This window comes from Scyliorhinus torazame, chromosome 1, assembly GCF_047496885.1.
Source record: "Scyliorhinus torazame isolate Kashiwa2021f chromosome 1, sScyTor2.1, whole genome shotgun sequence".
Taxonomy (NCBI): domain Eukaryota; kingdom Metazoa; phylum Chordata; class Chondrichthyes; order Carcharhiniformes; family Scyliorhinidae; genus Scyliorhinus; species Scyliorhinus torazame.
Window position 1 is genome coordinate 396646047 of NC_092707.1, and position 15184 is coordinate 396661230.

A 15184-nucleotide genomic window follows, 5' to 3' on the forward strand; every position below is an offset into this window, starting at 1 on the left:
TAGCTCACAGAAGCGCTAGGGGGGGTGCAGATGTTCGGTTTATTAAAGGGGTTGGGTTACAGAATGTTGTTACTGGGGGGTGGGGAGGAAAATGTTCTGCTGACGAGGGAAGGACTTGTGCTAAGGGCCAGAGGGGAGGTTGGGGGCGGAGGCTGCCTGGGGGCGGGCAGTGGAGGCACAGAGCACGGACTGGAGGCGGGCCCAAAAAAGGGGATGTCTGATCGGCGAAGGGGGGGGCTGTTCACGCATCTGAGGGGACTGAAGACGGACGTGGTAATGCTACAGGAGACGCACCTTAGAGTAGCTGACCAGATTAAATTGAGGAAAGGCTGGGTCAGTCAGTCAGGTCTTTCACTCGGGACTAGATTAAAAGACTAGAGGGGTCGCGATCCTGATCAATAAGCGGGTGTTGTTGGAGGCGGGAAGAATAGTTTCAGATGTAGGAGGTCGGTACATTATGGTCAGTGGGAAACTGGAGGGGGTGCCGGTGGTATTAGTTAATGTGCATGCGCCAAACTGGGATGATGTGGAGTTTATAAAGAGGATGCTGGGGAAGATACCAGACCTGGACTCGCACAGGTTGGTCATGGGAGGGGACTTCAACACAGTTATTGACCCTGGCTTGGACCGGTCAAGCTCAAAAACAGGTAGGGTGCCAGCAATGGCAAAGGAACTAAAAGGGTTCATGGAGCAGATGGGGGGGTGTGGATCCATAGAGATTTGGGCAGCCGAGGGTGAAGGAGTTCTCCATCTACTCACACGTACATAAAGTGTACTCCCGGATTGATTTCTTTATTTTGAGCAGGGCCTTGCTGGCTGCGGTAGTGGACACGGGGTATTCGGCGATCACAATCCCAGACCATGCCCCGCACTGGGTTGACCTGCAGGTTAGTAAAGACAGTAACCAGCGCCCGCACTGGAGGTTGGATGTGGGACTTTTGGCTGACGAAGGGGTGTGCGAGCGGCTGAGGAAATGTATCCAGAACTACCTGTAGGTCAACGACACGGGGGGGAATTTCAGCAGCGGTGGTCTGGGAAGCACTGAAGGCGGTGGTCAGGGGGGCGCTGATCTCGATATGGGCCCATAGGGAGAAGGTGGACAGGGCAGAGACGGACCGACTGGTAAAGGAGACACTACAGATCGATAGGAGGTATGCGGAGACCCCAGAGGCAGGGCTTTTAAGGGAACGGCGGAGGCTACAGGCGGAGTTCGGTTTGTTAACCACAGGAAGGGCGGTGGAGCAGCTGGGAAAGGCGAGGGGGCGATCTATGAGCATGGAGAGAAGGCCAGCAGAATGCTTGCACAGCAACTTAGAAAGAGGGAGGCAGCCAGGGATATAGGGAAAGTAAATTATGGAGATGGGAACCGGGTTGGAGATTCAGCAGGGGTGAATAAGGCGTTTAGGATTTTTACAGTAGGCTGTATAGGTCGGAACCCCCAACGGGGCCGGAGGGGATGAGGCACTTCTTGGGGGGGGGGCTGAATTTCCCAAAGGTGGACGGGGAGCTGGTAGAAGGGCTGGGGGCCCCGATCAGGTTGGAAGAGATAGTAGAGGGTCTGAAGGCCATGCAGTCGGGTAAAGCCCCGGGGCCGGATGGGTACCCAGTGGAGTTCTATAAAAGGTTCTCTGGGATATTGGGGCCGATGTTGATGAGGATGTTCAATGAGGCAAGGGAAAGAGGGCTGCTGCCCCCGACGATGTCACAGGCCACGTTTTCACTGATTCTGAAGCGGGACAAGAACCCGGAGCTGTGTGGGTCCTACAGGACAATATCCCTGTTGAATGTGGATGCAAAACTGCTGGCCAAAGTTTTGTCCTCCAGGATTGTGGATTGTGTTCCGGACGTTATTGGGGAGGACCAGACAGGGTTTGTTAAGGGTAGGCAGTTGGTGGCCAATATAAGAAGGCTATTAAATGTGATCATGATTCCCCGGAATGTAGGGAGGTGGAGGTAGTACAAAGAACAAAGAACAAAGAAATGTACAGCACAGGAACAGGCCCTTCGGCCCTCCAAGCCCGTGCCGACCATACTGCCCGACTAAACTACAATCTTCTACACTTCCTGGGTCCGTATCCTTCTATTCCCATCCTATTCATATATTTGTCAAGATGCCCCTTAAATGTCCCTATCGTCCCTGCCTCCACTACCTCCTCCGGTAGTGAGTTCCAGGCACCCACTACCCTCTGCGTAAAAAACTTGCCTCGTACATCTACTCTAAACTTTGCCCCTCTCACCTTAAACCTATGCCCCCTAGTAATTGACCCCTCTACCCTGGGGAAAAGCCTCTGACTATCCACTCTGTCTATGCCCCTCATAATTTTGTATACCTCTATCAGGTCGCCCCTCAACCTCCTTCGTTCCAGTGAGAACAAACCGAGTTTATTCAATCGCTCCTCATAGCTTATGCCCTCCATACCAGGCAACATTCTGGTAAATCTCTTCTGCACCCTCTCTAAAGCCTCCACATCCTTCTGGTAGTGTGGCGACCAGAATTGAACACTATACTCCAAGTGTGGCCTAACTAAGGTTCTATACAGCTGCAACATGACTTGCCAATTCTTATACTCAATGCCCCGGCCAATGAAGGCAAGCATGCCGTATGCCTTCTTGACTACCTTCTCCACCTGTGTAGCCCCTTTCAGTGATCTGTGGACCTGTACTCCTAGATCTCTTTGACTTTCAATACTCCTGAGGGTTCTACCATTCACTGTATATTCCCTACCTGCATTAGCCCTTCCAAAATGCATTACCTCACATTTGTCCAGGTTAAACTCCATCTGCCATCTCTCCGCCCAAGTCTCCAGACAATCTAAATCCTGCTGTATCCTCAGACAGTCCTCATCGCTATCTGCAATTCCACCAACCTTTGTGTCGTCTGCAAACTTACTAATCAGACCAGTTACATTTTCCTCCAAATCATTTATATATACTACAAAGAGCAAAGGTCCCAGCACTGATCCCTGTGGAACACCACTGGTCACAGCCCTCCAATTAGAAAAGCATCCCTCCATTGCTACCCTCTGCCTTCTATGGCCTAGCCAGTTCTGTATCCACCTTGCCAGTTCACCCCTGATCCCGTGTGACTTCACCTTTTGTACTAGTCTACCATGAGGGACCTTGTCAAAGGCCTTACTGAAGTCCATATAGACAACATCTACTGCCCTACCTGCATCAATCATCTTAGTGACCTCCTCGAAAAACTCGATCAAGTTAGTGAGACACGACCTCCCCTTCACAAAACCGTGCTGCCTCTCACTAATACGTCCATTTGCTTCCAAATGGGAGTAGATCCTGTCTCGAAGAATTCTCTCCAGTAATTTCCCTACCACTGAAGTAAGGCTCACCGGCCTGTAGTTCCCGGGATTATCCCTGCCACCCTTCTTAAACAGAGGAACAACATTGGCTATTCTCCAGTCCTCCGGGACATCCCCTGAAGACAGCGAGGATCCAAAGATTTCTGTCAAGGCCTCAGCAATTTCCTCTCCAGCCTCCTTCAGTATTCTGGGGTAGATCCCATCCGGCCCTGGTGACTTATCTACCTTAATATTTTTTAAGACACCCAACACCTCGTCTTTTTGGATCACAATGTGACCCAGGCTATCTACACCCCCTTCTCCAGACTCAACATCTACCAATTCCTTCTCTTTGGTGAATACTGATGCAAAGTATTCATTTAGTACCTCGCCCATTTCCTCTGGCTCCACACATAGATTCCCTTGCCTATCCTTCAGTGGGCCAACCCTTTCCCTGGCTACCCTCTTGCTTTTTATGTAAGTGTAAAAAGCCTTGGGATTTTCCTTAACCCTATTTGCCAATGACTTTTCATGACCCCTTCTAGCCCTCCTGACTCCTTGCTTAAGTTCCTTCCTACTTTCCTTATATGCCACACAGGCTTCGTCTGTTCCCAGCCTTTTAGCCCTGACAAATGCCTCCTTTTTCTTTTTGACGAGGCCTACAATATCATTCGTCATCCAAGGTTCCCGAAAATTGCCGTATTTATCTTTCTTCCTCACAGGAACATGCCTGTCCTGTATTCCTTTCAACTGACACTTGAAAGCCTCCCACATGTCAGATGTTGATTTGCCCTCAAACATCCGCCCCCAATCTATGTTCTTCAGGTCCCGCCTAATATTGTTATAATTAGCCTTCCCCCAATTTAGCACATTCATCCTCGGACCACTCTTATCCTTGTCCACCAGTACTTTAAAACTTACTGAATTGTGGTCACTGTTACCGAAATGCTCCCCTACTGAAACATCTACCACCTGGCCGGGCTCATTCCCCAATACCAGGTCCAGTACCGCCCCTTCCCTAGTTGGACTGTTTACAGTAGGCTGTATAGTGGTCGCAACGGACGCAGAGAAGGTCTTTGATCGAGTAGAATGGGAATATCTGTGGTTCGGATTTGGGCGGGGCTTTATTGACTGGGTCAGGTTGCTGTATCAGGCTCCTGTGCCGAGCGTACGGTCGAATTGGATAACATCGGACTATTTTAGGCTGGACGGGGGGACGAGGATGGGGTGCCCCCTCTCCCCACTGTTCGTGCTAGCTATAGAGCCGCTGGCAATTGCTCCGAGAGCCTCAAGGGGCTGGTCTGGTGGTGGTGGGTGTATCGGACCCAGTAGAGGGGATGGACGAAATCATGAGGATTCGAGGGGAATTTGGCCGGTTTTCGGGGTATAAGCTAAATATGGGGAAAAGTGAGATGTTTGCGGACCAGGCGAGGGACCTCTGAGGAAGGAGCAGTGTTCCGAAAGCTAGTGATTCGAAACAAACCTGTTGGACTTTAACCTGGTGTTGTAAGATTTCTTACTATGCTCACCCCAGTCCAACGCCGACATCTCCACATCATGGCTCCCATCGTCACCTTTGGGGGTGTAATGCACAATATATCCAGCAGGCTGCACCGCGTGCTTTGACCCACCCCCTATTTATACCTATGCTCATAACATTTTATACCCATTTGATTAGAATGGCGGGTGTCCCGCTATCTGCCTTCCCATGCATTGCAGCTTTTAAAAAGACCTAATTTCCCTGTGTCAGAGCTGCAGGCTCAGGTCACGGCAATTTGTGACCTGTCTTCAGAATAAGAGAGGCGCTTTTTTTTTTTAAATTTAGAGTACCCAATTCATTTTTTTCCTATTAAGGGGCAATTTAGTGTGGCCAATCCACTTACCCTGCACATCTTTGGGTTGCGGGGACAAAATCCACGCAAACACGGGGAGAATGTGCAAACTTTGCGCAAGTGAAGGAGACACAACCGGAGTGAAACACATCCAGAGTGGGAATTTGGAACTTGGTGCAGTGAGGTAATTCGGTGCAGAGTGGGAGAAGGTGCTTTTTCCTTACTGTTTTGTTCTCTCTCTTTCTTCTGGCCTGTAACTTTTAATCAGCAGGGAGAGAACCAGAGATCATCTGAGAACCTGGGAAGGCAAGTGATTTTTATTCATTTTTATTACCGTTTCAAATTGTGTGTGTGTGTGTGTGGGGGGGGAAACTGAAGTGACATCACAGTAAAGCTGTGACCTGATTGGCTGGTTGGGAATCTACACTAAGTTTAAAAATTAAGCAGTTAAACTAATTAAACACAATTACTTAATTATAATTTAGAGGGGTATCTAAGCCAGAGATCGGAGTGTACTGTATTTAGCTTTCACATTTATAGTAGAAATCTAGTGCTAGAAAACATATAGTTAACAGTATCCTTTAAAAAAAAAAGTTTTTTTAAATTTAATTTACTAATTAATTGACGCAGTGTCAATTAGAGGGGTGCAGTGCTCTGACTGTGAGATGTGGCAGGTCTGGGAGGCTTCCAGCGTGCCGGATGGCTTCATCTGCAGAAAGTGCACCCAACTGGAGCTCCTCACAGACCGCATGGTTCGGTTGGAGCAGCAGTTGGATGCACTTAGGAGCATGCAGGTGGCGGAAAGCGTCATAGATCGCAGTTATATAAATGTGTTCACACCCAAGGTGCAGGCAGACAAATTGGTGACCACCAGAAGGGGCAGACAGTCAGGGCAGGAATCCCCTGCGGTTGTCCCCTTCTCGAGCAGGTATACCCCTTTGGATACTGTCGGGGGGGATAGCTTATCAGGGGAAAACAGCAGCAGCCAGAGCAGTGGCACCACGGCTGGCTCTGATGTTCAGAAGGGAGGGTCAAAGCGCAGAAGAGCAATAGTCAGAGGAGACTCTATAGTCAGGGGCACAGATAGGCGCTTCTGTGGACGTGAAAGAGACTCCAGAATGGTATGTTGCCTCCCTGGTGCCAGGGTCCAGGATGTCTCCAAACGGGTAGCAGGCATCCTGAAGGGAAGGGCAAACAGGCAGAGGTCGTTGTACATATTGGTACTAACGACATAGGCAGGAAGGGGCATGAGGTCCTGCAGCAGGAGTTCAGGGAGCTAGGCAGAAAGTTAAAAGACAGGACCTCTAGGGTTGTAATCTCGGGATTACTCCTTGTGCCACGTGCCAGTGAGGCTAGAAATAGGCAGATAGAGCAGCTAAACACGTGGCTAAACAGCTGGTGTAGGAGGGAGGGTTTCCGTTATCTGGACCACTGGGAGCTCTTCCAGGGCACGTGTGACCTGTATAAGAAGGACGGGTTGCATCTAAACTGGAGAGGCATAAATATCCAGGCCGCGAGGTTTCCCAGTGTCACACGGGAGGGTTTAAACTAGTATGGCAGGGGGGTGGGCACGGGAGCAATAGGTCAGAAGGTGGGAGCATTGAGGGAGAACTAGGGAATAGTGACAGTGTGGCTCTGAGGAAGAGCAGACAGGGAGAAGTTGCTGAAAACAGCGGGTCTGGTGGCCTGAAGTGCATATGTTTTAATGCAAGAAGTATTACGGGTAAGGAAGATGAACTTAAGAGCTTGGATTAGTACTTGAAACTATGATGCCGTTGCCTTTACAGAGACCTGGTTGAGGGAAGGACAGGATTGGCAGCTAAACGTTCCAGGATTTAGATGTTTCAGGTGGGATAGAGGGGGTGTAAAAGGGGTGGCGGAGTTGGGCTACTGGTTAGGGAGAATATCACAGCTGTACTGCGGGAGGACACCTCAGACGGCAGCGAGGCTATATGGGTAGAGATCAGGAATAAGAAGGGTGCAGTCACAATGTTGGGGGTTTACTACAGGCCTCCCAACAGCCAGCGGGAGATAGAGGAGCAGATAGGCAGACAGATTTTGGAAACAAATAAAAACAACAGGGTTGTTGTTTGGGAGACGTCAACTTCCCCAATATTGACTGGGACTCACTTAGTGCTAGGGGCCTGGATGGGGCAAGTTTGTAAGGAGCATCCAGGAGGGCTTCTTAAAACAATATGTAGACCGTCCAACTAGGGAAGGGGCGGTACTGGACCTGGTATTGGGGAATGAGCCCGGCCAGGTGGTAGAAGTTTCAGTAGGGGAGCATTTCGGGAACAGTAACCACAATTCAGTAAGTTTTAAAGTGCTGGTGGACAAAGATAAGAGTGGTCCGAGGGTGAATGTGCTAAATTGGGGGAAGGCTAATTATAACAATATTAGGCGGAACTGAAGAACCAAGATTGGGGGCGGATGTTTGAGGGTAAATCAACATCTGACATGTTTCACATGTCAGTTGAAAGGAATTCAGGACCGGCATGTTCCTGTGCGGAAGAAGGATAAATATGGCAAATTTCAGCAACCTTGCATAACGAGAGATATTGTAGGCCTCGTCAAAAAGAAAAAGGAGGCATTTGTCAGGGCTAAAAGGCTGGGAACAGACAAAGCCTGTGTGGAATATAAGGAAAGTAGGAAGGAACAGAAGCAAGGAGTCAGGAGGGCTTGAAGAGGTCACGAAAAATCATTAGCAAATAGGGTTAAGGAAAATCCCACGGCTTTTTACACGTACATAAAAGGCAAGAGGGTAGCCAGGGAAAGGGTTGGCCCACTGAAGGATAGGCAAGGGAATCTATGTGTGGAGCCAGAGAAAATGGGCGAGGTACCAAATGAATACTTTGCATCAGTATTCACCAAAGAGAAGGAATTGGTAGATGTTGAGTCTGGAGAAGGGTGTGTAGATAGCCTGGGTCACATTGAGATCCAAAAAGATGAGGTGTTGGGCGTCTTGAAAAATATTAAGGTAGATAAGTCACCAGGGCCGGATGGGATCTACCCCAGAATACTGAAGGAGGCTTGTGAGGAAATTGCTGAGGCCTTGACAAAAATCTTTGGATCCTCACTGTCTTCAGGTGATGTCCCGGAGGACTGGAGAATAGCCAATGTTGTTCCTTTGTTTAAGAAGGGTAGGAAGGATAATCCAGGGAACGACAGGCCGGTGTGCCTTACGTCAGTGGTAGGGAAATTACTGGAGAGAATTCTTCGAGACAGGATCTAGATCATAGAGTTTACAGTGCAGAAGGAGGCCATTCGGCCCATTGAGTCTGCACCGGCTCTTGGAAGGAGCACCCTAACCAAGGTCCACACCTCCACCCTATCCCCATAATCCAGTAACCCCACCCAACACTAAGGGCAATTTAGCATGGCCAATCCACCTAACCCGCACATCTTTGGACTGTGGGAGGAAACCGGAGCACACGGAGGAAACCCACGCACACACGGGGAGAATGTGTAGACTCCGCACAGACAGTGACCCAAGCCGGGAATCAAACCTGGAACCCTGGAGCTGTGAAGCAATTGTGCTAACCACTATGCTACCGTGCTGCCCTATCTACTCCCATTTGGAAGCAAATGGACATATTAGTGAGAGGCAGCATGGTTTTGTGAAGGGGAGGTCGTGTCTCACTAACTTGATAGAGTTTTTTTCGAAGAGGTCACAAAGTTGATTGATGCAGGTAGGGCAGTGGATGTTGTCTATATGGACTTCAGTAAGGACTTTGACAAGGTCCCTCATGGTAGACTGGTACAAAAGGTGAAGTCACACAGGATTCGGGGTGAGCTGGCAAGGTGGATACAGAACTGGCTAGGTTATAGAAGGCAGAGAGTAGCAATGGAAGGGTGGTTTTCTAATTGGAGGGCTGTGACTAGTGGTGTTCCGCAGGGATCAGTGCTGGGACCTTTGCTGTTTGAAGTATATATAAATGATTTGGATGAAAATGTAACTGGTCTGATTAGTAAGTTTGCAGACGACACAAAGGTTGGTGGAATAGCGGATAGCGATGAGGACTGTCAGAGGATACAGCAGGATTTAGATCGTTTGGAGACTTGGGCAGCGAGATGGCAGATGGAGTTTAATCCGGAGAAATGTGAGGTAATGCATTTTGGAAGGTCTAATGCAGGTAGGGAATATACAGTGAATGGTGGAACCCTCAAGAGTATTGACAGTCAGAGAGATCTAGGTGTACAGGTCCACAGGTCACTGAAAGGGGCAACACAGGTGGAGAAGGTAGTCAAGAAGGCATACGGCATGCTTGCCTTCATTGGCCGGGGCATTGAGTATAAGAATTGGCAAGTCATGTTGCAGCTGTATAGAACCTTAGTTAGGCCTCACTTGGAGTATAGTGTTCAATTCTGGTCGCCACACTACCAGAAGGATGTGGAGGCTTTAGAGAGGGTGCAGAAGAGATTTACCAGAATGTTGCCTGGTATGGAGGGCATTAGCTATGAGGAGCGGTTGAATAAACTCTGTTTGTTCTCACTGGAACGACGGAGGTTGAGGGGCGACCTGATAGAGGTCTACAAAATTATGAGGGGCATAGACAGAATGGATAGTCAGAGGCTTTTCCCCAGGGTAGAGGGGTCAATTACTAGGGGGCATATATTTAAGGTGAGAGGGGCAAGGTTTAGAGTAGATGTACGAGGCAAGTTTTTTTACACAGAGGGTAGTGGGTGCCTGCAACTCGCTACCGGAGGAGATGGTGGAAGCAGGGACGATAGTGACATTTAAGGAGCATCTTGGCAAATACATGAATAGGATGGGAATAGAGGGATACGGACCCAGGAAGTGTAGAAGATTGTAGTTTAGTCGAGCAGCATGGTCGGCACGGGCTTGGAGGGCCGAAGGGCCTGTTCCTGTGCTGTACTTTTCTTTGTTCTTTGTTCCACGCGGACAGTGACCCAGAGCTGGGATCGAACCTGGGACCTCAGCGCCGTGAGGCCGCAGTGCTGACCCACTGCGCCACCGTGCGGCCCCTAGGGAGACGCTTTTAATGATGTGAACACGGGAGAGCTGACGCAGAGCATGGCCATGCGAACTAACCCAGCACACATGCATTAAAAGCATTTACTGTGGAGAAACTCCAGCAGCTTGTCCTTTACATGGAGAATGAAGCTCTACATTAGCTACAGCTGTTGAACAATTCCAAACACTGTAGTGGATTCAAACATCTTTCAATAACATTGAGAACCGAGCAGAACAAGGCTCCATTCGTTGAGAATACTCCCTTCAACTAAACGGAGGGAAATTAATGGCACATCATTAACTTGGTTCATCCTTCTTTCTCTTCCTCACTTTTCTCCCAGTTTTTCCTCCCCTCATGCTCTCTCCCCAACTCTCTTCCTCTCCCTTCCCCCGCTCTCCCTTTTCTTTTCCTCTCACCTCTCTCTTTCTCCCCCGCTGATTAATTCTCTCCCTGTTCTCTTTCTTCGCTCTGTCATCTTTCTCTCCTCTCATTTCTCTTTTTCTTTCCTCCCCCCCCCTCCTTTTTCTCATTCTCTCCGACGGTGACAACAGAATACAGCCAAATCGCAGAGTGTTACCAAGACTGTTGCGAGCATCCCAGGCTCCCCTGCTTGATCCCAATCCTACCTCACACTCATCCTTTCCAGTGGGGGCTTGGGGGGTCCCTGGGCAGCAATTAAGAATCCTGGGGTGCTGAGGCCAACTGCAACCCTCTTCCCTGCCCCCTAACTGATGATATCATCCCACTCAGCACAGAGCAGCTGCCAGTACTTGGTGTGGCAACTGCTCGGCCCAAGATTGCAAGAAACTGCAAGAGTGTGGTGAACTCAGCTCAACACATCGCACAGACTTGCCACCCCCACATTGATTCTGTCTACACCTCTCGCTGCCTCAGGAAGGCAGACAGCATTATCAGAGACCACTGCCTTCTTCCAGACCCTTTCATCAGGCAGAGGATACAGAAGTCTGAAGACCCGCACATCCAGACATAGGAACAGCTTCTTCCCCACAGCTACAAGACTCCTCAACGACTCCCCCCTCGGACTGATCTGTTCCCTGTAAGAACACTATTCACGACGCCCTCTGCTGCTCTTGCTCCTGTATTTGCTTTGTTTGGCCCCTTGTTCCGCACTGTAACCAATCACTGTTTGTCAATGTACACTGTCGATTATTCTTTTGTCTACTATGTGCGTACTGTGTGCGCTCCCTTGGCCGCAGAAAAATATTTTTCACTGTACTTCGGTACATGTGACAATAAATCAATCAATCAATCAATCTCACTATGCCACTTGTCTCAGGCCGATTGAGCCGTCAATGAGGGAGAGGGAGAGCTGAGAAAAGCCCTTCAAGACACTTCTGTGGAGAAACTCCAGCAGGTTGTCCCTCGCATGGAGAATGGATCTCCTCCTCACTTCAGCTACAGCTGGTGAACATTTCCAAATACTGTCGCGGATTCAAATATCTTTCAATGACATTGAGAACTGAGTGGAACAAGCCCTCCATAAGACATTCTCGGTCCCTTCCTTGTCCCTGTCCAGACAACACCGTTCTCCCTGGAACCTTTAACTGCTGGCTATCAGACTGTATTGGCAGGAGATGGATGAAAACTACTGGTTAATACATACACGGACACAGAGGAACACAGGCATGACGATAGATGAGAAGGGAGAGGGGAGGGCGGTGAATACAGTGCTGATCAGCCATACCTAGTTCCTTCTGGACGGTGTCAGGTAGCCCGGTGATTGTCTTTCTCCGTTTGATTCTCGTGGGCCGCCTCAGCGCGGTGTCCGAGCGGACGAGGGACCGCCTGGTGCCCGCCTGGCGATCGAAGTTCTCGCCTTAGGAAGCAGCAGAGTAAGTACAGCAACGTTACTACACACAGCGATCGCCCAATCCAGTCATTCAACCCGCCGTCCTGAGCTGGTCTGGGTTCCGCCCAGTGACCCCTGCCCCACACCAACACGGCTGCCAACTGAGGCACTCGGGTTTTACCAAACTACTATTCCCGCGACCAACTAATGATGGCGAGATTGAAGAGGAGGAAGCCGTTTAGTTCTGACATCGGAGATTGAGGCTGATGTGTTTCAACTCCGTATACAATGGCCAATTAAGACAAGCCGGAATGCCTGGTATGCTGGGGCACCCTAGAGCACAAGAATATAATGTGGCTCAATTAAGTTTGCTAGAAGCGACATTCATACACAGGGATCTGTCGTTCTGTGCGGGCAAAAGGAATATGGTCAAGCAGATAGGTGCAGGAGTAGGCCATACGCTCCCTCATATCTGTTCGGCCATAAGCAAGATCAATGTTGATCTTCAACATCAACTCCACCTCCCCACGTGGTCCGCATATCAATCGATTCCAGTCCATAGAATCCCTACAGTGCAGAAGGAGGCCATTCGGCCCATCGAGTCTGCTCCGACCCTCTGAAAGAGTACCCTACCTAGGCCCACACCCCGCCTTTATCCCCCACAACCCCGCGCAACCTGCACATCTTTGGACTGAGAGGGGAAACTAGAGCGCCCGGAGGAAACCCACGCAGGCACGGCGAGAACGTGCAGACTCCGCACAGACAGTCACCCAAGGCCACTGTGCCCAGAAATTTGCCATTTGGCCTGACATCCCCATGCTAGTTCTCTGCAAGAGCAACTCCCCTAGTGCCACATCCACCCCCCCCCCCCCCCCCCCCCCCCCCCCCCGCAAGTCTTTTTTCTCTTCAGATAATTATCCAGTTCCCTTTAGAAACCCGTGATCGAATCTGCTTCCTTCACACACTCAGGTAGGATGCATCACATCCTAACCAGGCTGTGTGTGAAAGGAGGCTTCTCCTCCACGTCACCATTGCTTCTTTTGTCAATCACCTTAAATCAGTGTCTTCTGGTTCTCGACCCTTCCACCAATGGGGGCCAGTTTCTCCCTCGCTGCCCTGTTCAATAGCAGTATTTTATTGATATACACTTCATCGGATTTACAGCACAAAATCACGACGATATGTTCACCGCTGGCTGTGATGCTGCCAAAGTTCGCCGCTGTCTTATGAAGAGCTCTTCCATGAGCCCACCACGTACGCACCTGTTACGTTTATTGGGATGACATCACTCTGTACCGCCTGGGCCTGTTGGCGCATCCTCTCCTCTGGAGTGGGCAGGGGTAGGGCCTTGGTCCAGTTGGTCTGGACATCGATCTCGGAGAGGTCACTGGACACCGGGGTTTTAGGTCTCCTCGAATTGTACAGCATTTCCTCATCAGGGGGTGAAACTGTGGACTTCACAAACAGGCAAGAGACATTTTTAGGAAAGGGTCCAACTTGGTCCGGCAAGCCTATCCCATTTTTTTTTCACCTTTCCCACTGTGTTCCTCAGAGCCCCTTCTTTCTCTATGAAGAGGAGTAGGCCTCCTCAAAACTGCTCCACCATACGATTGACCTGTTTCTTAACTCTATTCACCTGCCTTAGTGTTGTAACAGCGACTACCCTTACCAACAAAAATCTACCAATTTGCGTTTCGACATTTTCAGTTGACACCCCCGGCCTAAACAACCTTCTTTCGTGGGACGTGGGCATCATTGGCAGGTCCACCCCTAATTGCCCTTAAACTGAGTGTCTTGCTTGGAATTTTCAGAGGGCAGTTAAAAGTCAACCACATCTGGTGCCAGACGTAGGCCAGACCAGATAATGGATAATAGTGAACCAGAGGGTTTTTTACAACAATTGATGACAGCTGTTAGAGTCACCATTACTGAGACTCCCTTTATATTCCAGAGTAGGGGCGGCACGGTGGCGCAGTGGTTAGCACTGCTGCCTCAAGGCGCCAAGGACCCGGGTTTGATCTCGGCTCTGGGTCACTGTCCGTGTGGAGTTTGCACATTCTCCCCGTGTTTGCGTGGGTTTCGCCCCCCACAACCCAAAGATGGGCAGGGTAGGTGGATTGGCCATTGCTAAATTGAGGCTGTGTGGTTCAATCCATTCATTATCTTTTGTTAAACTCAACGCTGGTGGCCTTGGTGATCAGAGCAGAATTGCCGCCAATTGTTCGTGGAGTACAAAGAAGTGGTTCTTGTGCAATCTGATAGTAATGGAGATTGTGGGGGCTAGTGAGGGAGGATCAAGACCATTTTAATTCGGTCATCCGGAAATGCCCTAAAGTTTCCCAAACTTCAGCATCCAATTATTTCTGAAACGTGTTTCTCTCCATTGCTCTTCCTGGAATGTATTCCAGAGGTTTGGTCACACTTGGGGCGAAAAGCCTGACCTCAGCCTTAACATTTACCTGGTACTTGTTTGAGTCTATGGAAAACAATATTTACCTGACACTCCTGTAACCATCTTACATCTCTGAAATATCCTCGTCTAGATCTGTGTGCCAGGCTGAAAATCCCAAGCCACTCTTGTATTTTACTCGCATCTTAACCCTCATTAACCCACCAATGAGTTCCTCTTCTCATTCCCAGCGAGCCACCACCCACTCCACTCTTGTTGTTCAGTTCAATCATTGTTTAATTCCACATCACAGCAAGCGGCTGGAAGCAAGGGGTTAAGAGCAGCTGAGGTAGTAAAAGGGAAAAACGCGGGAAGCGACACAGAAACCCCCATCACTCTCCAATGGGCGGAAGGCGTACAAGCAGATCTGAGCCAGAAACACAGACACGCAGCACACACACACAGCACACAGACACGCACACACAGCGCAGTACACACATATACCCGCAGCACACACATGAAGCACATACACACACACAGCACACAGACACGCACACACAGCGCAGTACACACATACACCCGCAGCACACACACTCGCATACAGCGCAGTACACACATATACCCGCAGCGCACACATGCAGCACATACACACACACACACGCAGCACATACACACGCAGCACATACACACACACACGCAGCACATATACACACACACAGGCAGCACATACACACACATCGAAAAGTGGAGTTACGGCCACAATCGCATCAGCCATGATCTTATCTAATGGCGAAGCAGGCTCGATGGGCCGAATGACAGACTCTTGCTCCTAATTCACATGTTCTTATCCTTTGTGCATCCCTCTGGCAACATTCCCAGAG

At 49.7% G+C, this 15184-nt stretch overlaps 1 protein-coding gene across 4 annotated transcripts in view; it reads right to left on the reverse strand.

Annotated features, from left to right (window-relative positions):
• The window catches only part of LOC140427820 (NHS-like protein 1), a 135294-nt gene that overhangs the window by 16992 nt on the left and 103118 nt on the right, over positions 1–15184 (reverse strand). For 3 of the 4 annotated variants that reach the window (XM_072513518.1, XM_072513526.1, XM_072513547.1), the window contains 2 exons: positions 13177–13369; positions 11810–11941 (listed from right to left, as the gene is read on the reverse strand). In XM_072513518.1, coding sequence (XP_072369619.1) covers positions 11810–11941; positions 13177–13369 — 325 coding nt within the window. The remainder of the gene's footprint in view (positions 1–11809; positions 11942–13176; positions 13370–15184) is intronic. The other variant, XM_072513537.1, reaches the window with a different exon arrangement.